We start from the raw sequence: 24,747 nt of genomic DNA on the forward strand, positions 1-24,747 counted from the left end.
CATATCAAATTAAATAGTGGCCCAGCAAGGGTTTATTCAACCATACAAAGCAGGAGCATGAAGGAAAGACAGATTAAAGTAGCAATGACTGGAGTGTAATTGCAGCTTCTTAAATGAACAGCATGGTTCAAAGAGGAAGAAGGGAAAAAATTTGTAGATGAATCAATTGAACAACAAAAGAGACCAGGTCTAACAAACTGCAAGTGCAGCTGATACACTAACTGACCTTCAGTATCAATACCTCCCATGTTATATTATCATTGCAGTAAAAGGAACTCCTCCTTAGAGCTTCATGTAGGGACTTGTGTTAAATGCTATTCCACGTAAATTACAGTATGTTCAGTGGTTTACACTAGTCAGTAATAATACCAGTTGTATGAATGCAAAAAAAAAATACTTATTACAACTTCTAATAGAAAAAATCTGAATGCAGCTCCTGATGATGATGGCTTTCCTCTCCTTGATCCCCTAAAGGATTCTAAATGTTTACACTATTGTGTAGATGTGAAATCATTAGATTAGATGATAAACTCTTTGGAGCAGGGACTGTATCTTCCTAATCTTCCTGAGTGTTAGAATAATTCATAGCTCAGTGAGGTCCCAAACCTGTTTGGGCCTTTGGATGCTACTGCAATACAAACAACACTATTCAAAAAGTATAGCAAGTTCTGCTACTCTAGGATTTGTAAAAGCAACTTAATAACCCTGCAAATTTTATGAAGACTTCTACTTGGGAATACAGCATATTTTAGCTTTAAATACTTAATTTTAAGTTTATTTGGCTCACGATGGAATTTTTCTCAAATTACATTCAAATTTGTGATCTATATACAGCTATGCTCCTATAGCTATGGGTGCCGACTTACTTAGATCCCAGGGGGATCTTACTTAGATCCCACTGCTCTGCCCCAGGCCCTGCCCCCACTCTACCCCTTTCTCCAAGCCCCCACCCCATCTCTTCCTGCCCCCGCTCCTCCACCCCCGCCAGTGCCTCCTGCACGCCACTGAATAGCTGATCGCAGGGAGCAGGAGGCACTGGGAGGGAGGGGAAGGAGCTGATCCGCAGGGCTGCAGTGGGTGCTGAGCACCCACTATTTTTTTTCTGTGGGCCCTGGAGCAACCACAGAGTCAGCACCTATGCCTGTAGCATAATAGCTTTCTTAGTTATTAAAATTTTTCAGAAACACCTATCAGTAGTTCAAGATTCTAAAGTTAATCTACATAATGGTAGAAAAACTAACACCATGTGGCATGCCAGTTGACAATTTTACTCTTAACATAGAGCTATAATGACCAATTATCTAATAGAAAAATACTATCTAACATGGATTTGGAATTTGCTAAGAAAACATCTAATTGCAAAACTGACATTTCAGAAAGGGAATCTGCACACAATGTTAATAAATACAACAAACGTGATAAATCAAATGCATTTCCATCCAGTTTATACTAAAACATATAATTTCTAAATAATTATATCCATTGCAAATGTATTTATATAAATCAGTAGTAATATATTAGCCACCAACATATATAATTTCTTTATGGTAATTATTCATTTCAGAGTTCTACTTCTGAAAAACACTATTTTTGATAGAGTACAATTGCATACAGTATGTAATTTTCAAGGGCAAGTAAATTTTGGGTCAAACCGTGCAGCTTTGCTTGAGTAAGGATTGCAGATTCTGGCTTTCATGGGCAAATTTGATTTTAGTTCTAGCAGTCACTTGACAAAATTTCTCTCTTAGCTACATTGGTCAACTGCAATGAATTCACAGGATTGCACAGGTGTGATTGGTCCATTAACTATTTTTAAATGCGGAAGAAGAAAGCAGTGAGCGTCCTCAGAGTTAACATAATTGTACAAACTAATGATTCAATCTCATATTCATTACGTAGGTAAACAGGGCCGGTGATACCATTTAGGCAAACTAGGCGCTTGCCTAGGGCGCCAAGATTTGGGGGCGCCAAAAAGCAGTGCCCCCAATTTTTTTTTACATCGTTCCTATGCCCCCCTCCCTGAGCACGCGGTCGCCGCTCCATTTCTCCCGCTTCCCAGGCTTGCGGCGCCAATCAGCTGTTTGGCGCCGCAAACCTGGGAGGGAAGGAGAATTAGAGTGGGGGCAGCGCGCTCGGGGAGGAGGCGGAGCAGAGGTGAGCTGGGGTGGGGAGCTGCCGCATGGCTCCCTGGGCCGGGGGGGGTGGGGAGCTGCTGCGGGGGTGCCTGGGGGGGGGGGAAGCTGCCGCAAGGCTCCCCACCCCAGCTCATCTCTGCTACACCCCCTCCCCGAGTGCACCGTCACTGCTCCACTTCTCCCACCTCCCAGGCTTGCGGTGCCAATCAGCTATTTGGTACTGCAAGCCTGGGAGGGGAAGGGAATTAGAGTGGGGGCGGCATGCTCGGGGAGGAGGCGGTGCAGAGGTGAGCTGGGGTGGGGAGCTGCCGCATGGCTCCCGAGGAGGGGGGAGCTGCCGCGGGGGGTTGGGGGCGCCTCAGGGCGGGGGCGCGGAGCTGCTGCGGGGGGGGGGCACCGCGGGGGGGGGGGGGGGAGCTGCCGCGGGGCGGGGGGGGGGGGAGAGCGCAAGGTGGAAGTTTCGCCTAGGGCGCGAAACTTCCTTGCACCGGCTCTGTAGGTAAATAAACCTCATATTGACAGCAGCGTAAAATGTTCTTGATAGAAGTGCAGGATAGACTCAGAATGTTTCACATTCCTGTTTTCTTTCTATTCATATCAAATGAGACACAAATAAAAGTGCTCTGAGTACGTCTAGGTGTTACTTAACCCAATTATTTCTCTCTGAACAGTTTCACTGTGGATCATATTCATTGGAAGGAAACTAAAACAACAGTCAGACGAGTCCTGTCCACAGTTCTTTCTGCTTGCACAGGCAGCTTCTTGCAGGGGGCTCATCTGCCAGAGGCCTTTCTGTGAGTACCTCCCTGTGGTGCTGGCAAATGCATCTTATGAAAGGGAGGCTGATTTAGTTAATTATTTTTAATTGGATGTTTTAGTTAAGTGTTTCAAACTGATAAAAGCGGCCTACATGCATTTTGTGCCAGCAATCAGGACAAGAGCATGGAATGAGGAAAGGTCAGGGGGTCCCCTCTCTGTGTTAAATAACCAGGAAAGAGCTAGTGAGTTGGAGGTCACAGAAGAAGGGATTGGGAATAAGAAGGGGCTGACCCTACCAGTAGCTGCAGTCCTGCAAGTTCTGTGCTAGCAGCTCTCTGGCCTATAATTACAGCCAAAATAACAAAAATAATTACTTGCAATCACGAACTTACAATTAAGTATTTGAGAACAGAACTTAAAAAATGCATGAGCACAGGCTTATAATTACTCACTCCAGTTTTGGAGCCTTAGTATTTCACCTGTCCTACAGATTTTTCTGCTTCTCCATGGTTTATAACACTAAAAAACCACAACCCAGAACTACATTCCTATTAAAAAAAGCACTTCCTTTTAACAGGACAGGGGAATTTAGGGTTGCCAGGACTGGGCATGGATGTGTCTATCTTGTAGGTCAGAGAAGAACAAAATATGATAGCACTGCTATAGTTCATTTCCTCCAAGGCTTTCAGAATGCTTTACAAACATTAATGAATTACACCTCGCAACAGCCCACTAAGGTAGATATTGTTATCCCCAGTTTACATATGGGATAGCTGAAGCACAAGACTATATGACTTGTCCACGATCATGCAGCAAATTTGAGAGAGACAGGACAGCACAGCACAAGAACCCACGTCTTCCAATTCACCTGCCTGTGCTTAAACCACAAGATCATCTGCCTAATAGGACAATTTCAAACAGTTATGGAAGTGCTTTGCTTGAAAACATGCAAGTAATTCCATTAACTTCACAGGAGTGCTCACTTGTTTCAATTAAGAATGTGTGAAAATGTTTGCAGGATTAGGGCCTAAAACAGCACAGCACATAAAGTACAGCTAGAACAGATAAACAAAAAAGTGTGGTCCTGAATGCCCTCACCAGTCTGAAGTACAAGTTGCAATCCAATACCTTTTGGTTGCTTGCTGGTCTTTAACAGACCCAAACACTCTGTTTGTAAATACTAGGGAAAAAAGGGACTTCCAGGAACACAGTTGAGAAAGGAACTATAGGCAGAGATAAGATGACAGACAATTGCCTGCAGTTTTTAAAGCAATGAGCTTGGCTTTGACTTTAAACAAGCTACTCGTTAGCTGATCCACTGTTTGTAAGACAGCACAAAAATTGAGTAAAGATTATATAGATCATCGGTGCTCTCTGAGAGAAGTATCTAAATGTTAAAACAAGACACCCCTCCCCCCCCGAAACAGCCAAACAAAAATCATGCCCCAGGAAAGGGATACCACATCTTTCACCTTACAATATTAAGTCTCTCCTCAGATCTCCTGTTAATAGGATTCCTTTAGCCAGCAGATGGATTGTGAATACGGGCAGTTTCATCTACTAAAAGACGACATAAATCATCATTGAGAAAGGAGAGACCGCAGTAAGGTTATCACCATACAGCCTTCTCCATGAAAGGTTTGCATTAAAGCATTAGTGAAATTAATTCATCTTTCATAAGAGCTTTGAGCAGTATCTGTGATCTATGATAACAACCAATTTCTCACTATGGGGGAAAAAACATTACTCTGCCCTGATAGACTACACAAATCTGCTTTTTTAAATGGCCTAACATTATCTGCAGTGTTGCTCCCAAAGGCATCATTTCAGATTCATGCCCAGCCAAGAGGACTCATAAATCAACACAGAAAGTTTTGTTAGTTTTATATGCAGTGGGCTGTAATTATTTTGAATTGCATTATGCCTCAATCATTGTAATTACTTTTAGATCATCCTTAAGCGGCAGTAATAAAAAGAAAAGAAATCAGTCTTAAACCAATTCACACATACAAAAAAAGTTAATGTAATGATAAAAGTCTGGCTAAAACACACAAAAGCCTGGAAATTTAGTGTGAAGACTGATACGTTTCTCATGCATCTCATTGTGGCAGAAGAGATTTTCAGAATACCCACTATTTGAGGTCTATTTATTGAAGGCCATCTAATCAATGTGTGGGTAAGAGGAAAATGGGTTAAACACAGTGATCTAGTTCCAGCTGTAAATATACAAGCTTAAGTTAGATGTAGTGTAGGCTTTTTGTGAGATTTTTCCTTTTTCTGCCTTAAAATGAAAGAACAAGAAACATAAAATTTAACTACATATTAAAAATGTGTAGCATTACTTTCAAATTTTGCCAAGTAAACAAAAAAATGTACCTGCCGTATGTGTGCCTTACTGCAACCTGAAATTAGTGGAAATATATGCCGAAGTGTAGCTATAGCAACGTTATTATAATATATTGTGTTGTATGGAGAAACAGAGCCTAAACCCTAAAAAAAGTCTGATCCAGGGGTTTCTCCTTTTTCATACACCACGTCCATAACATCCTTTAGACAACTACAGGAATTGCTGACTTAGAAAAATAAAATTAGAAAATATTTAATATGTTTTCAGATGTGTTTTAATGTAATTTAGCAGGTAGAAATCTGTAGAAGCCTGCACTGAGGGAGTAGCAAGTTCTCTATAGTTAACATAAAATGCTCCAGGGATAAGGTTCTAAGAAAGTTGTAGTGTATGGTTATTTTTTTCCAGAAGTTGTGGCCACAGTTTGTTAAAGTTGAAATTTTGGTGCACTCAATTCAAGTACAGTAAAAAAAAAAAAAAAAAAAAAAAAAATGCTCCCCCGCATCATGATGGGCAAGTGCAAGTGTGAGTGGAAATGCCCTCAAAGTAGAAGTGTGGTGGCTTTGCAGGGAAGTGGGGGTCTTCAGGACAGAGATATGGAAGCCCCTGAGGGCAGAAGTAAGGGGGGGTTCAGGTGTGAATGGGTGGCCAGGTTACAAAACTCTAGTTTTGTAACTGACTAGATGTTAAGTTGGCAACAGGGACTTTACTCTCCAACAGGGGCTGGATAACTCCCCCTTCCCCCAAATTCCTTCAATTTCCAGGACATAGTGTGGGGACCTGAGCCCTTGTGCCCTAAAGGTGGCCCCAGCTCAGAGATCCCTGAAGGCCCTGTGGAGGACTAGCAGCCCCTGTCACAGCCCTTACCTGGTCCCCACTCACCAGGGCCTCCCTGAGCCCATCCCCTGGTACAGCCAGGCACCTGTGGAAGGTGCAGGCCTCAAGGTTGAGCAGGAGCTGCTGTTGCTAGCAGGTTTGCACCCCTCACCAACAACATTTAAAAAAATACATAAAATGAAAAAGATACACAAAGGAAAGTTTGTTTGAATCTCCTATAAATAATAAATTCTTTACAACGTGTTACTGTTTAAACATAGAACTCCAGTTGAGTTTGATAAATATACTTCAAGGTTTACAAAAATGTATATTATAGGTTCTATGAAATGGAGACACAAAAAAACTAGAGGCTTATGACTTGATGATGATCGAGTTCATACCACTTTAAGTCAGGAGTAACACCAATGAAGTCTTCAGTGCAAGAGAAACTAGAACCGGACCCTTACACTTTGGAATGCTCCATTGGACTGTACATACCTCAGGGAAATAATCCTGTGGAAACTTCTCTTTTTCCAGCATGGGTGTGCTTTCTAATGTATCTGAGTAGATTTCTTTGCCAGTAACCTTTTTATACTTCTTGGCTAGGAAGAGATATAAAAACACACTTAACATATGTACCTATAATCATTGCAACCAGCTTTTAGCATTAATCAGAAAAGCAGCAGAATCTATAGGATAGAGGCAGTGTTGGTCTGATCAATTAGTATGTAAAATCAGAGCTGTTTTTTGATGGTAGGAAGAGGCAAAGTTGGACCACAAATTATACCTGTAACTGACTAGATGTTAAGTTGGCAACAGGGATTTTACTCTCCAACAGGGGCTGGATAACTCCCCCTTCCCCCAAATTTCTTCAATTTCCAGGACAGGATATAAACTGTGGTATAATTTGCATATTGCACTGGGTTGCAGGCAATGTGAATTTTTAACGATTTAAGTATTATTTGTTGTATTACCATAGCATCTAGGAGCCCTACTCATGGCCCAAGACCCCATTCAACCTTGGACAGAAAATCTTGATGAAATCTGGGTCTGAGGTGTTTGGTCTGGTCTCTAATAAACATCCAGAAACCTACACTGAATAGTAACAAACAGATCAAAAACAGATATAAATAAATTTATTAAAAATAAATTGAAGTGTAACTGATGCTATTTAAAAATATTGTAATTGTATAGTTTATCATTTAATTTATTTACATTTTCAAATATATGCCTGTTCTTTACACTAGGCACACACAATATAAAAATTACACATTTTACAAAACAAGCCAATATCCAATTACCTACTGTCTCAACTTTTAAAGTCAGCAGTACTACCAATTATTACCTCCTTAACTCCATTAGGCCTTGTCTACAATACAGGGGTAAGTCGCTCTAAGTCACGCAACTCGAGCTATGTTATTCACGTAGCTTAGGTCAACTCACTGCGCTGCGTCAACGGGAAACACTGTCCCGTTGACTTACCTTACTTTTCTTGTTCCGGTTGAGTACTGGAGTCCATGGGAGAGTGATCTGTGATTGATTTAGCGGGTCTTCACTAGACCCGCTAAATCAACCCCCAGTGCATCAATCCCAGCATCATCGATCCCCAATAAGTGAAGATATTCCCTTGGACTGTATGGAGCAGAGTTGTAATTGCCCAATACTACCCTCTGGAAACTCTCAGGAACGAGTCAAGCTACTCTTCCAAGGTTCACAGGTGTCAATAAAATCTCATGGTCAGTGGTACAAAAAGGGATCTAAATAATCAGCATATATGTGTAAATTGCTAGGAGGAAGTCATCAGCTAACACAATCAGTGCAGTTTCTGTACCACACTTCAGGGCCAAAACCTAACTGACTGGGGCCAAGGAGAGTAGAGGACTCCATATATTGCTGGAATTGCCTTATCACAACTTTCTCAAACTTCTCCCAAAAAACCAATATTCAAGATAGGGCAACATTGGATAGTTTTTTTGGTGTCAACATATGATACTTTGAGTAAGGAGCAAACACATGGTTCTTTAAGACAAACTGACATTGTGGCCTCCCTAAGGCACTTTAGAGGGAGTTCAAAGAAAAGTGCTACGAATTATTAGGGACATGGAAAAGCTCTTCTATGAAAAGAGATTGAAAACTTTGGGATGATTTAACTCTAGAGGGGGGACATAACAGTATACAAAATATTGACTGGTATAGAAAAAGCAGATTGGGAACTTTGACTCTCCCTATTTCCTCATATAGGTACAAGGAGACATTCAATGAAATTAAAGGGCAGCAGCTTCAGAACTGATAAAATGAGGTATTTTTTCACACAGCACATCATAAGACTGTGCAACTCATTACCACAAAATGTCAGAATTTAGGAAGATTTAAAAGAGATTAGACATTTAAATGGATAACAAGAATATCCACAGTTACAACAAACACAGATACAGAGGACATAAATCCTCATGCTTCAAGCCTTAAACCAGGGGTTGGCAACCTATGGCACGCGTGCCAAAGGCGGTACGTGAACTGATTTTTAGTGGCGCTCACACTGCCCAGCTCCTGGCCACCGGTCCGGAGGGCTCTGCATTTTAATTTAATTTTAAATGAAGCTTCTTAAACATTTAAAAAATCTTATTTACTTTACATACAACAATAGTTTAGTTATATATTATAGACTTATAGAAAGGGACCTTTAAAAATGTTAAAATGTATTACTGGCACGCGAAACCTTAAATTAGAGGGAATAAATGAAGACACTGCATACCACTTCTGAAAGGTTACCGACCCCGCCTTAAACCAATCTCTATATTTTAAGGGTTAGGAGGAGACTCTCCTGGGGTGCAGATTATCCACCTACTGTGGAGTTTCTTGGACCTTGCTCTGAAGCATCAGATAGGTGCCATTGTTGGAGACAGGATACTGGACTAGATGGATCACAGGTCTCATGAAGAATGGTAGTTCCTATCTCCCTAGGTAGACAATGATAATGAACTCAGCTACTACTGCTGAAAGGACCTTTGTAAAGACTCTCGAGGCTATGCAGAGCCCAAAAGGGAGGACTCAGTATTGCTAATATCTGACCCTATTACAAAATGTAGGAAATGCTTGTGGAAGGGGTGGATAGCTACATGAAAGTAAGTGTCCTGGAGGTTGAGGGCAACAAACCAGTCTCCAGATCTAAGCATGGAATTATGGGGCTAGTGTCACCATCCTGATATGCTGTGAAAGGACACAGGTATTCAATTTTCTGAGACAGGAGATTAGTATCCACCCTCTTGGGGACTAGGAAATTGTTGGAATAGAACCATCTTCTGACAAACTTGGGGACGGGGGAACTGGCTCAATTGCCCCAAGAGTAAGAGAGATTGGATCTCCTGCTTAATGATCTCCTCGTGAGAGAAATCCTTGAGAGAGAAGGGGAAGGAGGGAATAGAGTGGAAGTGGATGGAATATCCCATGTTGACCACCTCCAGTATCCACTTGTCTCAGGTGATATGCTTCTAGGTAGGTAGGAAGGAAGTGGGACAGTCTGTCTCCAAAAAGGGCGGCGGGGGGGAGGGGGAAGAGGGGATAGTAGAATTGTACAGTAGAGAGTCTGAGGAAATATGTTGCTCTATGTCCTCAATCAACTGTCAAAACTCTCTCTTAGAAGGAGATGCAGATTAGGTGGCTGCAGAGGGGGTAGTCCCCTTTTGCGAGGTTTAGATCTCCTCCTCAAAGGCTCCAAAGGTCTAGGAAAAGCCTGTGTGGTGGTACTGGCACAGTGAGATCTGCTAAAATGTCTTTTTGTTACAGACACACAAATTCCCAGAGACTGTGACATTGCCGTTGAATCTTTAAGAGTATGGAGCAAAAAGTCTGTGCCATACTGAAGAGCTTAGGCCCTTCAAACTGGTCTTCAACAGTACTCTGCTCCTCTCTCAGGAGTCCAGAAGACTGGAGCTAAGATAGGGTTGCCAGGTGTCTGTTTTTTTTTTTTTTAACCAGAATGCCGAGTCGAAAAGGGACGCTGGTGGCTCAGGTCAGCACTGCCGACTGGGCTGTTAAAAGTCCATTCAGCGACACAGAAGGGGTCAGGAGCGAAGGCAGGTTCCCTGCCTGCCCTAGCTCCACGTGGCTCCCAGAAGCAGCCGCCAAGTCCCTGCAGCTCCTAGATGCATGGGTGGTCAGGGAGGCCAGGAATTGCGACCAATGGGAGCTGCGGGGTGGAGCCTGTGGGCGCAAGGGCAGCGCACAGAGCCTCTCTGGCCACCCATGCATCTAGGGGCTGCAAGGATCTGGCGGCCGCTTCCTGGGAGCCGCGGTAAGTGCCACTGGTATCCCGCACCCCAACCCCCTGCCCCAGCCTGGAGTCCCCTCCCGCACCCAAACTCCCTCCCAGAGCCCACTCCCCCACCATCCCAAACCCTTGTCCCAGTTTGGAGCCCCCTCCTGCACTCCAAACCCCTCATCCCCAGCCACACCCTAAAGCATGCACCCCCAGCTGGAGCCCACACCCCCTCCCACACTCCAAACCCCTTGGCCCCAGCCTAGAACCCCCTCCCGCACCCTGAGCCCCTTATTTCTGGCCCCACCCGGATCTCGCAAGGCCAGCACAAAACCCATACCCCCTTGCACCCCAGACCCCTGCCCCAGCCCGGAGCCCTCTCCCACACTCCAAACCCCTCATCCCCAGACCCACCACAGTGCCTGCACCTCCAGCTGGAGCCCTCAGCCCTTCTGCACCCCAACCCTCTGCCCAGCCCAGTGAAAGTGAGTGAGGGTGTGGGAGAACCAGCGATGGAGGGAGGGGGATGGAACGAGCAGGGCCTTGGAGAAGGGGCAGTACAGGACCTCAGGAAGTGGTGGGGATGTTTGGTTTTGTGGGATTAGAAAGTTGGTAACTCTAAGCTAAGATGCTCTCTGTATAACCACAGCAGTAGCTAAGAATTTAGAAGACATTTCAGTGGCATTGAAAACAACCTGCAGGGAGAATTTCACAATCAACTGATCCTCAGAGATGAGGGACTGAAATTAGTCCTTTTGGTCTTGTGCTAGTCATTACATTAAATGTGTGAATTTAGAATAAATGTTAAAATCATATATTATCATCAAGCCCTAGTAGTTTGCAACTCAAAATTGAAGTGCCACCTAGGAGTAGTTTTCCTGCCCAGGATGTATAATCGCTTGGACTTTGTCTGAAGGAGAGGATTTGGAGTGAGCTTGACAGTTTCTTACATTAATCGTGTCCACCACCAGGGGACTTGGGGTAGGAAGGAGAAGAAATACCCCATTCCTTTGGCTGGAATACAATTTTTTTTTAATCTGCGCACTTGCAGTTGGGCAGAATAGTGGCAGTGTTTCCCATAAAATATGTGCAGGCAATAACAGTGCCTCATTAATTGGTAGGGCTTTTTTTCCCCTGGGGAAGTAATATCTAGAATGTCCACCAGGGAATGTGGAGACTCCTGGACCTCTCCTAGCGGGAGCTGAAGGGATTCCACCAGGAGTTTCACTGGGTTCTGGAAGATTAAAGTCATCGGAAGAAGAGGATGTTGGTGGCATTACTGCCTCATCTAGTGAGGAGGACGGCTGCTGGGGGCGAGCTTCCCTCAATCTACAGCTTTTGCTCCTCTTGTACTTCTCTTGCTGCCTAGGGGGCACACAGCACCAGAGGATGGTCTGTCGGTGCCTGTGAACGATGCAGTACCACTGGATGTTGGGCATTTATTTCTAGTGGCACCCTATAAAACTGTTCACCAAAGTGCCCCCAAGGGTTCCAGTAAGCCCACTGAGGAGGAGAGGGATAGAGGAAAGATCCTCAAGGGGCCTGTTGGGTCTCTGGAAGGTCCTCTCCAGTAAATGGACTCAGAGGGGTGTGATGGTAGGTACCGAGACCTCAGAATCAGAAGTATCATCCTCTGGGCTAACAAGGGAGGGTCTCAAGCACCAGGGTCGGTACTGAGAGTTGGAAGTCTGAGATTCAGGTTGCAGTTGATGGAGTGGTACCAGGATGGGGGCTCTGGTAAAGTTCCTTATTAGGTGAGACTCCAGTTCATCCAAAATGAGACAGTCCTCCAGGGAAAAGGAGTGGAGTAGAGAGCTATGATAGCATCTGATTGTAGCCTGAGTCGGTGCTGGAACAGGGATTGGTATCGAGGACGAGTTTGTGCATATGGTACCGGAGAGGCTGATGGGACATCTTCTCTGACCTCAGAGCTGTAGGAAGATGCTAGTACTGGAGTGCAGGAAGAAGCCCTGTGTACATCATGGTGCCGAGAGGTGTCAAACAGTACTGAGCTAGGAGCCACCCTGTGTTGGAAGACTTCTCCACACACAACTTCTTATGCTGGTACTTGGTACAGATTTCAGCTGGTGCCTCAGCAGTACTCCTTAAGGGATGCAAGGTCTCCTGAGAGCAAGATTTATGGGGTAATCTATCTCTCTTCTTTGTTTCCCTTGTAGGGGGGAAAGGCTTCTTTTTTTCAAAGTCTTAGCCCCTGGAGCTGCTGCTGGGGCTCCAGCTGTCACCAGGGTAGCCTGAGATGTTGAGGCAGATGTACAGGGAGTGGCAAAGAGAACCCTGCTGGAGTTAGGGAGCATTCCATTAACAGGAACTTCAACCTAGCCTCTCTGTCGTTTCTTGTCCTACCTTTAAATCCCAAGCAGATTGTGCACTTTGACGGGATGTGGATGTCTAGAATGCCTGTTGCTCTGTGGAAAAGACCTGTGTAGCAAGTCTAGTAGGGCTTATACTCCAGGGTCTTTGGCATAATCTGGTGTGCTGAAGCACTAAAACTAAAACCCTGAAAGAGTGGGAAGGGCAGTGGAAGCACAACTGCGTTGAAATTAATAAAAATGTGAAAATAAGAACATAACTAAATAAAAAGAGAAATTTACAATAAGTGAGAGAGGGTGGGAAGCGGTAGAACAGCAGACACCAAGCACTCCATCTCGCGCCACGGGTGGTTGAGAAGAAACTGAGTGGTGGCAGGTCTGTGCCTCCCTGTATGGCCTCGAGTGGGAGCATGAAGAGCTGCTCTGCACAGGTGCAGGTCTGCAGACACTGCTTTACAGTCTCCAATTGAGAGTGCACAGGTGCACACACATGCACACATACCCATGGGGACATATACTCCAAGAATCATCAGCAAGGATGACAGAGTAGTTCAGTTTCTGTGTCCAATAAGTCTTGGTCACTCTGCTGATTACAGCCAATTACTGTCAACTGCAGGAGTGGGACACAGGGCAGAAGTCAGATAGCCACCATTAGGTGGCATCAAGTTTTCATAACACCCAAGTTGGACTGGATTTCAAACTTGCCACCCAGAGAAGGAGGACTTTAGGTATACTATTAGCAAACATTCTGAGCTGTTCACTCTCACTGGATGTTTGGTTAAAACCCAAACATAAAAATTAATTACTGTAAATTATCCAGATGAAGTAGTATCTATAATCATGAAGCATTTACCGTAAGCTACCAATATATCTTTGACACATACAGAAGATTTGATTTTTTTACTATCACTTTTAAAATCTGGCTCCCACAGGAGGACTAAATAAACATCCTGATAAACGAATGTGGCATCACTCTAAGTAGATCATGGATGGATGTACCTTCTTTCAGTGAGTTTGACAATCTCAGCAAAAAGATCCTGATGTCATTCAAGACATAGAAAACATTTTTGGCAGCATATATAAAACACAGCCAGGAGTAATTTCTGTTCTGAGAGAACTGACGGCTTTTGCTGAGACAACGTGAGTGAATATTAACTGGTAAACTGTACCATTTTGGCAGAAGGGGGTGCTTTATTATCAACCTACCCTGAGATCAAGGCCAAATGTAAACTAGTAATAGTTTGTCATTTACACGGGCATTGAGAAGCAGCCTTAGCATAAGAGGATGTGCCTTCTTATATCCTTTCAGGTGAAAAAACAAACAAACGTTTTTTAACCTTTCTATAACTGTTGTTCTTTGAGATGTGTTGCACATGTCCATTTCCACTGGAGGTGTTTGTGTGCTCCAGTGCACAGCTGACAGAGGTTTTTACCCTGAGCAGTACCTGTCGGGGTGCCTTGAGCATGCTTTGCTGCTTCACGCAGGCATAAAGGGTTGAGCCACCCCAGACTGCCTTTAGTTCCTTCCTACTAGAACAACTCTGATAGAAGGGGAAGGAGGGCGAGCTGCTGAATTGACATGTACAACACATCTTGAAGAACAATTACAGAAAAGTTTAACCATTTTTGTTCTTGTTCGAGTGACTGCACATGTCCAATCCACTGTGGGTGACTCACAAGCAGTTCTATTTGGAGGCAGGACCAGAGTCTATTTGAACACGGACTAGAGCAGGGATCGGCAACCTCTGGCACGCGGCTTACCAGGGTAAGCACCCTAGCGGGCTGGGCCAGTTTGTTTACCTGCCGCGTCAGCAGGTTTGGCCAATCGCGGCTCCCACTGGCCGCGTTTCGCCGTCCCAGGCCAATGGGGGCGTCGGGAAGCGGCGCGGGCGAGGGATGTGCTGGCCGCGGCTTTCCGCCGTCCCCATCTGCCTGGGACAGCGAATCACGGCCAGTGGGAGCTGCGATCGACCAAACCTGCCGACGTGGCAGGTAAACAAACTGGCCCGTCCCGCAAGGGTGCTTACCCTGGCGAACCGCGTGCCAGAGGTTGCCGACCCCTGGACTAGAGGATCACTTGTCCAAATGCAGCAGCATCTCTAGATTGTTGAGAGATTATGTAGTGCGAAGCAAATGCGTGACACGATGAACAGGTTGCCACTTTGTAAATGTCTAATACTGGTACATGAGGCAGAAGTGCCGCACAAGCCACTTGAGATCTAGTTGAATGACCCAATATTCTATCAGCTATGCATTAGCTAACTGGATATCGATATCCATGCTGAAATCCTGTGTGTGGAAACCAAACAGCCCTTCATTCTGTCTGCAAATGTGATAAACAATTGAGACGATGATCTGAAAGGCTTAATTCTCTCCAGATGAAACGCTAACACTCTTTTAATACCTAGAGTGCACAGTGACTCCTTTCCCTTGCTACCATGAGGTTTTGGGAAGAAGGTCGGTAAGCAGATTGCCTAACTGATATGAAAAGAGACCATTTTCATAAAGAACCTTAGCTGGGACGAAGGTAGACTTTATCTGCGTAAAAAAGGGTATATGGACGACGTGATACTAATGCCCTCAATTCCACTACTCTCTTGGTCAATATAATGGCTATTAAAAATGCTACCTTCATTGAAGGTGTAACAGACAGCAAGCTGCTAGAGGCTCAAAGGAGGGAGCTTTGATAAGACTCAATTCAGGCTCCAGGGTGGAACAGGACTCGAAATGCAGAAACATCCTGTTCAAACCCTTTAAAAATCTTATGACCAATGGATTGGAAGAAAGGAAGCAGTTATCCACTGGAAGATGAAATGTGGAAATAGTTGCTAGGTTTACCCTAATTGAGCTAATCACTAATCCTTGATGTTTCAGATGCAAAGATAGTCCAGCATACACTGAACAGAAGCAAGAATGGGGTAGACCAGCTTGACCAGATGGAAAACCTTTTCTGGTTAGCCAGGGAAGTTGACCTCATTGATGACTTTCTACCAGTCAGCAGTATCTCCTGTACCTCTCTGGAGCAGGACTCCTCCATCAATGTTAGCCATGAAGCCTCCAGGAGCACAGGAGGAGAGCCTTGAGGTTGGGGTGCATGAGGCAGCCATGATTTTGCAAAACTATGTGTGTGTGAAGCAGGAGTAATAGTGGGGGACAGACAGATAGGTCTAAGAGCTGAGAAAACCAGCATTGACAGGACCACGCTGGGGTGGTCAGTATGAGACTGGCCTTGTTCTGTTTGTCCTTGTACAGAACTCCTGGCAGAAGAGGGATGGGGGTGAGGGTGGGGGAATTGTATAGCAGACTCTCTGATCACATCAGTAAAAAAAGCATCCATCAGTGAACCTGGGCTGTGACCTGCTCTGGAGAACTGGTGACATTTTGTGTTGTCCTTTGTTGCAAACACATCCACTTAGGGAGTTTCCCAGAGCTGGAAAATAGACCTTGCTATGTCTGGGCGAAGGGACATGTGTGGTGACTGGTAAACAACCTGCTTAAGTGGTCTGCCAGCACAATGAGTCTCTGGGAGGTGGTCCACTTTCAGAAGTATAGAGTTGCTGAGGCAAAAGTCCCAAAGTAGGATTGCTATCCAACAGAGTATTGGGGACTGGGCTCCTTTCTGATTGTTTACATAAAGCATGATGGTCATATTATCAGTCAGCACTAATAAGGTTCTTCCCCTAATGTGAGGAAGGAGTGCTCTGCAAGCTAAACAGCCTGGAGTTCTCTGATGTTTATGTGCAGACTGAGATCTTGGTGAGACCAGAGACTTTGTGTATGCAGGTGTCCCAGGTAAGCACCCCACCCCAGACCCAAGACATCTCTGACTAAAGTGAGTGAGTGTTGAGGTGGGGCAAAAGGAAGTCCCCTGCACACACTGGTTGAGTCTAACCACCAGTCCAGATGAGATATACAACTTGGTATGTGTACTAACATGTCTATGTGGTGTCTTCTTGGAGCATACACCTCTGCTACGCAGCCCTGAAGGGATTTGAGGCACGATCTAGCATACCGGACCAGGTAAGTACATGCCACCCTGTGCAGTCTTAAACAGTTCCTCACCATGGAGTGAGGATAAAGCCTTTTAAGTCCAGAATGAGGCTTTGTATTGCAAGAAACCTCATCTGTGGCAGCAAGGCCCTGGCTGTTGTCGAGTCATGGACTGCTCCAATAAATTCTACTCTCTGTACTGGACATAGAACTGACTTGTCTGTTTTGATTATCAGGTGTCGCTCTCGAATCTTTGAGACTGTTCAGAGTCTCATCTGTCTTTTCTGAAAAGAGCAACGGCCCCTCAAATGGTAAGTCATGAACTGTTTGCACCTCTGGCAGGAAGTCAGAAGAGTGCAACCAGTATGAGCACCTCATCGTGATGGCAGAGGCCATGCTGCACGCTGCAGAATCTGCTGCATTGAGACCTGCCGTAGAGCTGTTTTGGTGCTTGCCCTCATTTATCAAAGTGGGGAACCCTTGTCTTGGCTCATCTGGTAGCTTGTCTTTAAATTTCAAAAACTGTATCCCAGAGAGTCAAATTGCAGCGTTCCAGCAAAGCTGCTGGTTCAGAGTGCGAAGCTATAATCCACCTGTGGAATAAAGCTTTCTCCCAAACAAGTCCAGCTTCTTGTTCTCTTTGCTCTTTGGTTGAGGGCTGGTGCCCCTATCATTCCTTTTCATTGGCTGCTGCAACTCCAAGGGAGCCTGGAGGAGAAGGGTTGTACAGCTGCTCGTACTCCCAGAAGGGGACATAATATCTTCTTCTCTACCCTTTTAGCCATCAGAGGCAGTGAAGCTGGGGTCTTCCAGAGGATCTCAGTAGGTTCTAAAATAGCCTCATTTATTGGCCGTGCTATTCTAGCTGAGGTTGCAGATATTAAAATGTCCACCAGCTTGTGGGATTTTTCCCAGACCCCCTCTGGGTGGATATCAAGAGCCATAGCCATCCTCAACAGATCCTGATGGGTCTTAAGATGAGGTGGAGAAATAGGCTCCATCACAATTGCCTCACCAGGAATGAGGAAAAGGTTGCTAAGGGTATCAGGGGGCTGGTCCAGTTCCTGGTCCTCTTGCAGTTGCTAACAAGAAGGATTCTGACTCTGCTTGGTGCCAGGCTCGGTACTGATGCGACAATGCTTGTGGTGACACTACTCATCACACCCAGCAGATGGAGTCAGCTGAGGGGACACTCTTGATTGGGCAGGAACCCCATGGGTTCCAAAAGATCCACTGGAACAGTCCTGGCCCCCGGCTCTGTGTAGCCCAATAATCCCTCCTGAAAGCTCCCTGCTGGTACTGGGATGGAAACAAGGATGAGCAGGTGGCATAATCCTCCAGATGGGAACAGCTATGTTGGGATACATGGGAACCCACTTCAGAGTCTGATGACAATGCTGCTTCTTGAGACCAAGGCAGTATCGTACTCATCAGTACTTGAGAAGAAAGCTCAGACTCTGAAGAAAAGAGAGCTGGGAATATCCTCTGTGGCTTTCCTCTAGACAGTACCAGCCTCACAGGTACCCAAGCAGCCAGATCCAGGGGAGCTGCTCGGTGCAGAGGTGAAGGTGCCAGAGATGGTACCCTGGGTTTCGGTGCTGGGTGAGACTCTTGAACTATTGGTGACAGTGGGACAGAGAGGTTCAACAACCTTCTCACAGCCTCAAACACCTCAGAAGTGGATGGTACTGGAAAGATACTCTGCAGTCCAAAGGCGCAAGGAGACGCCATTGCAGTTGCTTTGGGAACTGGTCCTGACAGGCCCCCATTGGGCCCTGGAGTCAACAAACTCTCCTGTTCAGAGGTGTTCTCTGGGGAGTGCTTCCTGTTTGAATGCCCTCCCAAGTCCTTAGCAAAGCTCATTCTCTTCAAATCCCTTGATGAACCCTGATACTGAGCCTGATTTCTGCTGAAAGTTCTTACAAATGCCACACTTGTCATTGACATAGGTTTCCCTTAAGCACTTACGTTAACTAGGGTGATGTCACTATTTGGCGCAGTCTTGCTGCAAGAGGGGCAGGACTTGAAACCCGTAGAGTGTGGAATACATCCCGTACTAGGGCCAGTACCTCAAACTAAGTGCCAGAGCCCGCATAAACAAAAAACAAAACACCTTTTTCTTTTTGTCCTTATAAACTACACAGGAGTACTACATACAGTTATTGAGAAAGACTGGCAGAAGCAAGGATAGGGCGCTCCAACAACCGTCATGGGTGGTAGGAAGGAACTCAGGAGGGTCTGGAGTGGCTCAGCCCTTTATGCCTCCACGAGGTGTGTGAGACAGCAGAGAATGCTCAAGCTACCCTGACAAGTGCTGCTAAGGGCAACAACTCTCTGATAACTGTGTACTGGAGCACACAAACATCTACACTGGGATGGACATGTGCAATCACTTGAAGAAGAAAAAGTCTTATGGGCTACAGGCTTGATTCTGATCTCACACCAGTGTCAACCGGGAGTAACTCCACTGAAGAATTCAAAGTTATGACAGTGTAAAATTGGTGAGCGCTAGATAGAATCAGGCCTTATGTGTCTGTCAGCAAACCCTTTTTTTGGTGTATCATAATATGTGTAAAATATAAGCTAATTTTTTAGGGCTCTATTCATCATAAAAAATCAAATTCCTTTCATGCTGTGGGAGGTCACATATCACTTTGGCTGTCAAGGTTTTAATTCTAAAAGTGTTAGATTTTTCTTCCTCAGGTCACATGGCCCAGGAAAGCTGAAAATGGAGACAACCATGTAAGCAATCAGAAAAGCTAGTGAATGGAAGCAGCAAAAAAGGGGGAGTTTAGCAAGGGTGTTTAGAGAGGGAGCAGAAGAGCCAGATACACCTAATAAACATTCCTCAAACTTAAGCCAATCACTTCCCCCCCACTCCCCATACACACACAGATGATGTCATGGTATTCTCTCACACTGAAGATTCTTTTCTGGAGCAGGGAGCCCTGTTATTAGGAAGACACAGGTAACAGTAATGGGGGAGTTGGTTATTAGAAATATAGATAGTTGGGTTTGTGATGACCTGGTGAATTGCCTGCCGGATGCAAAGGTTGCAGATTTCTCAAGACAACTAGACAGATGTATGTGCAGTGCTGGGGAGGACCTGGGGGCCATGGTACATGTAGGTACCAGCGACATAGGGAAAAGGTTCTGGAGGCCAAATTTAGGCTGCTAGCTAAGAGATTCAAGTCTAGGACCTCCATGGTAGCATTCTCTGAAATGGTTCGTTCCACACAGAGGGCCAACTGAACAGGCAGAACTGCAGGGTCTCAATGCAAAGATGAGATGATGGTGACTCGGGGAGGGATTTAGGTTTATTAGGAACTGGGAAAGCTTTTGGGAAAGAAGGAGCCTATACAGAAAGGATGGGCTCCACCTAAACCAAAATGGAACCAGATTGCCAGCTGATAAAGTACAGATGCACCAGAGGAGCATTTAACATCAAAAAGTGGACCCACACAAAAATGAGGAGTGTAGTCAAACGGAAATAAAAAGGAACAGTCACAAAAGTAAAATGTCTGCAAGCTGCCTGGAACCTTTTTAAAAACACCATAAGAGAGGCTCAAACTATGTGTATACCCCAGTAAAAAAAAACTGTAAGAGGACAAAGAGGACAAAAAAAAAAAAGCCACCATCACTAACCCATGGAGTAAAAGAGGCAGTTAGAGACAAAAGATATCTTTTAAAACTTGGATGTCAAATCCTACTGAGGAAAATAGAAAGGACACAAACTCTGGCAAGTCAAGTGTATAAGTATAATTAGGCAGGCCAAAAAAGATTTTGAAGAATAATTAGCAAAGACACCAAAAACTAACAGCAATTTTTTTAAAGTACAACAGGAAGCCTGCCAAACAATCAGTAGGATCACTGAATGAAAGAGCATTCAAGGAAAATAAGGCTGTTGAGGAGAAGCTAAATGAATTCTTTGCATTGGTCCTTATTGCAGAGGATGTGAGGGAGATTCCCATACTTGAGCTTTTTTTTTCCCCCTCAAATCAAAGGAACTGTCCCCAGACAGAGGTGCCAGTAGACAAGGTTTTGGAATACACTGATAAATTTAACAGTAATAAGTTACCAAGACCAGATGGTATTCACCCAAGAGTTTTGAAAGAACTCAAATATGAAACTGCAGAACTACAAACTGTGGTACATATATGTAGTGGGGCAGTAACCCTGCTACTGTGAAAGGGTTAAAAGCCAGCCGTTGGAGAGGGCTGGGGCTGAAAGCTGAGAAAAAAAGGCTGATTGGGAAGGCAGCCACAGTTGGGCCATGCCCCAGTCAGGCCACACCTGGTCCTGTTATAAGGGCTCAGCCAGGAGCTAAGTCAGCCTCTCTCTAGCTCTTGAGAGAGAAGGACCTGGCTGCCTGGGAGAGAAGGGTACTTGAGACAGAGCAGTGCTGGGGAAAGGGAGTAGGAGCTGGGGAGCTCCAGCCTGGCAACTCCCGAGGCTGCAGGCCTTGATAGAGGCCTATGCAGGTACGGGGGCTGGGAGGAGCAGCCTGGGGTTAGGCAGAGGCAGCAAGTCCGCCTCCCCTTGCCAATGATGAATGGCTATGACAGACTGCAGTTTGCCCCAGTGAGCAGGGGCTAGATGATGACTGGCAGTAGCCACTGAGGCTAGGTGGGGATGGAGGGTTGGGGGTTCCCCTGGGAGGGGAGACCCAGACTGTGGGTTACTGCTGGGAACAGAACTCAGAGGGTAAGGGGCACCGGGGTCCAGGAGGGACATGGGGGCCAGAGGCAGGCGAGACACCGGTCAACAGAGGGCGCTCCAAGCTGAACAAGAGCTAATTCCTGAGACAACCAGCAAGAGGCACCGCACCGATGAATCGTCGCATCGCTACACGTGGTGGAGAATGTGGGCACATGCGGTCTGCCCCTGATACAAGGGGCAGGGCAAGGACTGGTACTATTGCCCGGAGATCTGGAGAAAGGGGACGATGGAACCCGGCTACAAGGGGGTTTTCTTGGCAGAGACCCCAAATGCCATCCCTGGTTGGGCCCCGGTGTCAGCACCCTTGCAGAAGGGGGCGGATGACCTGCAAGGGATCCAGGAGACCCAAGAGGGACTATGGGAGGGGCAGTGGGCCCTCCACGAACAGTTGGGGCAGCTGGCATGTGAGCAGTGAGTCCTGGTAAAACTCCTCCGGAGGGAGTTTCTGAGGAGCCACCGAGAGTGGGACAGAAAGCCGAGCGCTGTGCTGGGGAAAGGGAGGAGGAGCTGGGGAGCTCCAGCCTGGCAACTCTGCAGGCCTTGATAGAGGCCTATGCAGATATGGGGACTGGGAGGAGCAGCCTGGGGTTAGGCAGAGGCAGCTGGTCCAACCCCCAACCCCCTTGCCAATGATGAGTGGTTTTCTACAGACTGTAGTTTGCCCCAGTGAGCGGGGGCTAGATGATGACTGTGGGTTACTGCTGGGGGCAGGTCCCAGAGGGTAAGGGGCACTGGGTCTGGGAGGGACATGGGGGCCAGAGGCAGACGAGACACTGGCCAAGAGAGGGCGCTCCAAGCTGAACAAGAGCTAATTCCTGAGACGGCCAGCAGGAGGCTCCGTGCCGGTGAGTCATTGCATCGCTACAGAATCCTATTGCTTAAATCAGCCTATGTATCAGGTGACTGGAGGATCGCTAATGTACCACCTATTATCAAAAAAGGTTTCAGGGGAAATCCTGGGAATTATAAGCCAGGAAATCTAACTTCAGTACCAGAAGAACTGGTTGAAAGTATTGTAAAGAACAGAATTATCAGACCGATAGATGAACAGAATATTCTGAGGAAGAGTCAACACAGCTTTTGTAAAGGGAAATCATGCCTCACCAACCTATTAGAATTCACTGAGGCGGTCAACAAACATGTAGACAAGGTGATTCAGTGGATATAGTTAGGGCCCTACCAAATTCACGGCCATGACAAACACGTCACGTAGGGTGACTAGACAGCAAATGTGAAAAATCGGGATGGGGGTGGGGGAGGAATAGAAGCCTATATAAGAAAGAGACCCAAAAATCGGGACTGTCCCTATAAAATCGGGACATCTGGTCACCCTAACGTCATGGACCATGAAATCTAGTGTTTTGTGTGCTTTTACCCTATACTATACAGATTTCATAGGGGAGACCAGCATTTCTCAAACTGGGGGTCCTGAATCAAAAGGGAGTTGCACAGGGGTCACAAGGTTATTTTAAGGAGGTCATGGTATTGCTACCTTTACTTCTGTGCTGCCTTCAGAGTTCGGTGGCTGGAGAGTTGTGGCTGTTGGCTGGGCGCCCAGCTCTGAAGGCAGTGCCGCAACAGCACAGAAGTGAGGGTGGTAATACCATACTATGCCATCCTTCCTTCTGCACTGCTGTTGGTAGCGGTTCTGCCTTGAGAGCTGTGCCTCCAGCCAACAGCTGCCACTCCCCAGCTGCCCAGCTCTGAAGGCAGCGCCACCACCAGCAGCAGCACAGAAGTAAGGATAGCAATACCGCAACCCCCCCTACAATAACCTTGCGACCCCCCACTACTCCTACAATTACAAATCTGTGAAATTTCAGATTTAAATGGAATTAAAATAGATTTAAATAATGAAATTTACTATTTTTAAAATCCTCTGACAATAAAATTGACCAAAATTGAATTTGGTAGGGTCTTTGATATAGTGTACTTGGACTTTCAGAAAGCCTGTGACAAGGTCCCTCATCAAAGGGTCTTAAGCAAAGTAGGCAGTCATGGAATAAGAAGGAAGGTCCTCTCATGGATCAGTGACTGGTTAAAAGATAGGAAACAAAAGGAGGAATAAATGGTCAGTTTTCACAGTGGAGAGATGTTAAACAGTGGGGTCCTCAAGGAATCTGTACTGGGACCAGTGCTGTTCAGCATATTTATGAATGATCTGGAAAAAGGGGGTAAAAAGTGAGGTGGCAAAGTTTGCAGAAGCTACAAAATTACTCAAGATAGTTAAGTCCAAAGCTGACTGCAAAGATTTACAAAGGGATCTCACTACACAGGGTGACTATGAAATTCAGGGTTGATGAATGCAAAGTAATGCACACTGGAAAACATAATCCCAACTATAAATACTAAATTAGCTGTTACCACTAAAGAAAGAGATCTTGGAGTCACTGTGGATAGTTATCTGAAAATATCTGCTCAATGTACAGCAGCAGTTTTCTGTTAGGAACCATTAGCAAAGAGAGAGACAATAAGACAATAATATCATAAGGCTCTATAATAAACCCATGCTCCATGCACACCTTGAATACTGGTCAGGAAAGAGCAACAAAAATGATTAGGGGTGTGGAAAAGCTTCTGTATGAAGAGAGACTGTTCAGCTTAGAAAAAGAGATGACTGGAGGAGGGGGGTTTATGATAGAGGTCTATAAAATCATGAATGGTGTGGGGAAAGTGAATAAAGAAGTGTTATTTACTCCTTCACTTAACACAAGAACCAGGGGTCACCCAATGAAATTAATAGACAGCAGCTTTAAAATAAACATAAGGAAGTACTTCTTCACTCAGTGCATAGTCAACCTGTGGAACTCCTTGTCAGGGGATGTTTATGAGATTCAACTAGATCACAGCTTGATGTGGTGTGGCTGGAAGGATGCAGAGAGACAGCTGATTCATGTTTGACCTGGACAAATGAAGCATTGAGCATCTATAGGGCACCTTCCCTCTAGCTAGCACAACCAGTATCTATTTACTTTTATATTGGTTCTTTCTTTTGATTTCTCCTTCCATTGTAACCATTTACTCTCTCTCTCTCTCACTCTCTCTCTCTCTCTCTCTCTCACACACACACACACACACTCTCTCTCTCTCTCTCCTTTCAAGGCTCCATAACAGCAAATAAGCTGTCAATCAGCTGTGAATAAATACAGACAGCCCTCTTCCCTGGTGTAGATGTCACTTCACTCCGCCAGATGTCATTAGAGTTGGACATCTTTGATATATGACCGGAGGGAGGGAGGTTTATCTGGAACTGAGAGCGAACGCTCTAGTTCTGTACTGCTGGTGCAACGAAACTGCAGGCTCTGAATCAGCTGGCAGATACAGTTCCCATACTACTGATGCACAAAGCCCGATCACATAGAAAAATGAATAAATAGTTGTGACTGCTGTTATCTCACA

The 24,747-nt window shown here is 45.5% G+C and overlaps 1 protein-coding gene across 8 annotated transcripts in view; it reads right to left on the reverse strand.

Annotated features, from left to right (window-relative positions):
• Nucleotides 1-24,747, reverse strand: part of INPP5A (inositol polyphosphate-5-phosphatase A) — a 420,765-nt gene that overhangs the window by 133,266 nt on the left and 262,752 nt on the right. For all 8 annotated transcript variants that reach the window (XR_004646390.1, XM_034775172.1, XM_034775171.1 and 5 more), the window contains one exon: nucleotides 6,553-6,656. Coding sequence is in view for 7 of the 8 variants with exons in the window: in XM_034775172.1 (XP_034631063.1) it covers nucleotides 6,553-6,656 (104 nt within the window). In the remaining variant the exon portion in view is untranslated. The remainder of the gene's footprint in view (nucleotides 1-6,552; nucleotides 6,657-24,747) is intronic.

This window comes from Trachemys scripta, chromosome 7, assembly GCF_013100865.1.
Source record: "Trachemys scripta elegans isolate TJP31775 chromosome 7, CAS_Tse_1.0, whole genome shotgun sequence".
Classification (NCBI taxonomy): Eukaryota; Metazoa; Chordata; order Testudines; family Emydidae; genus Trachemys; species Trachemys scripta.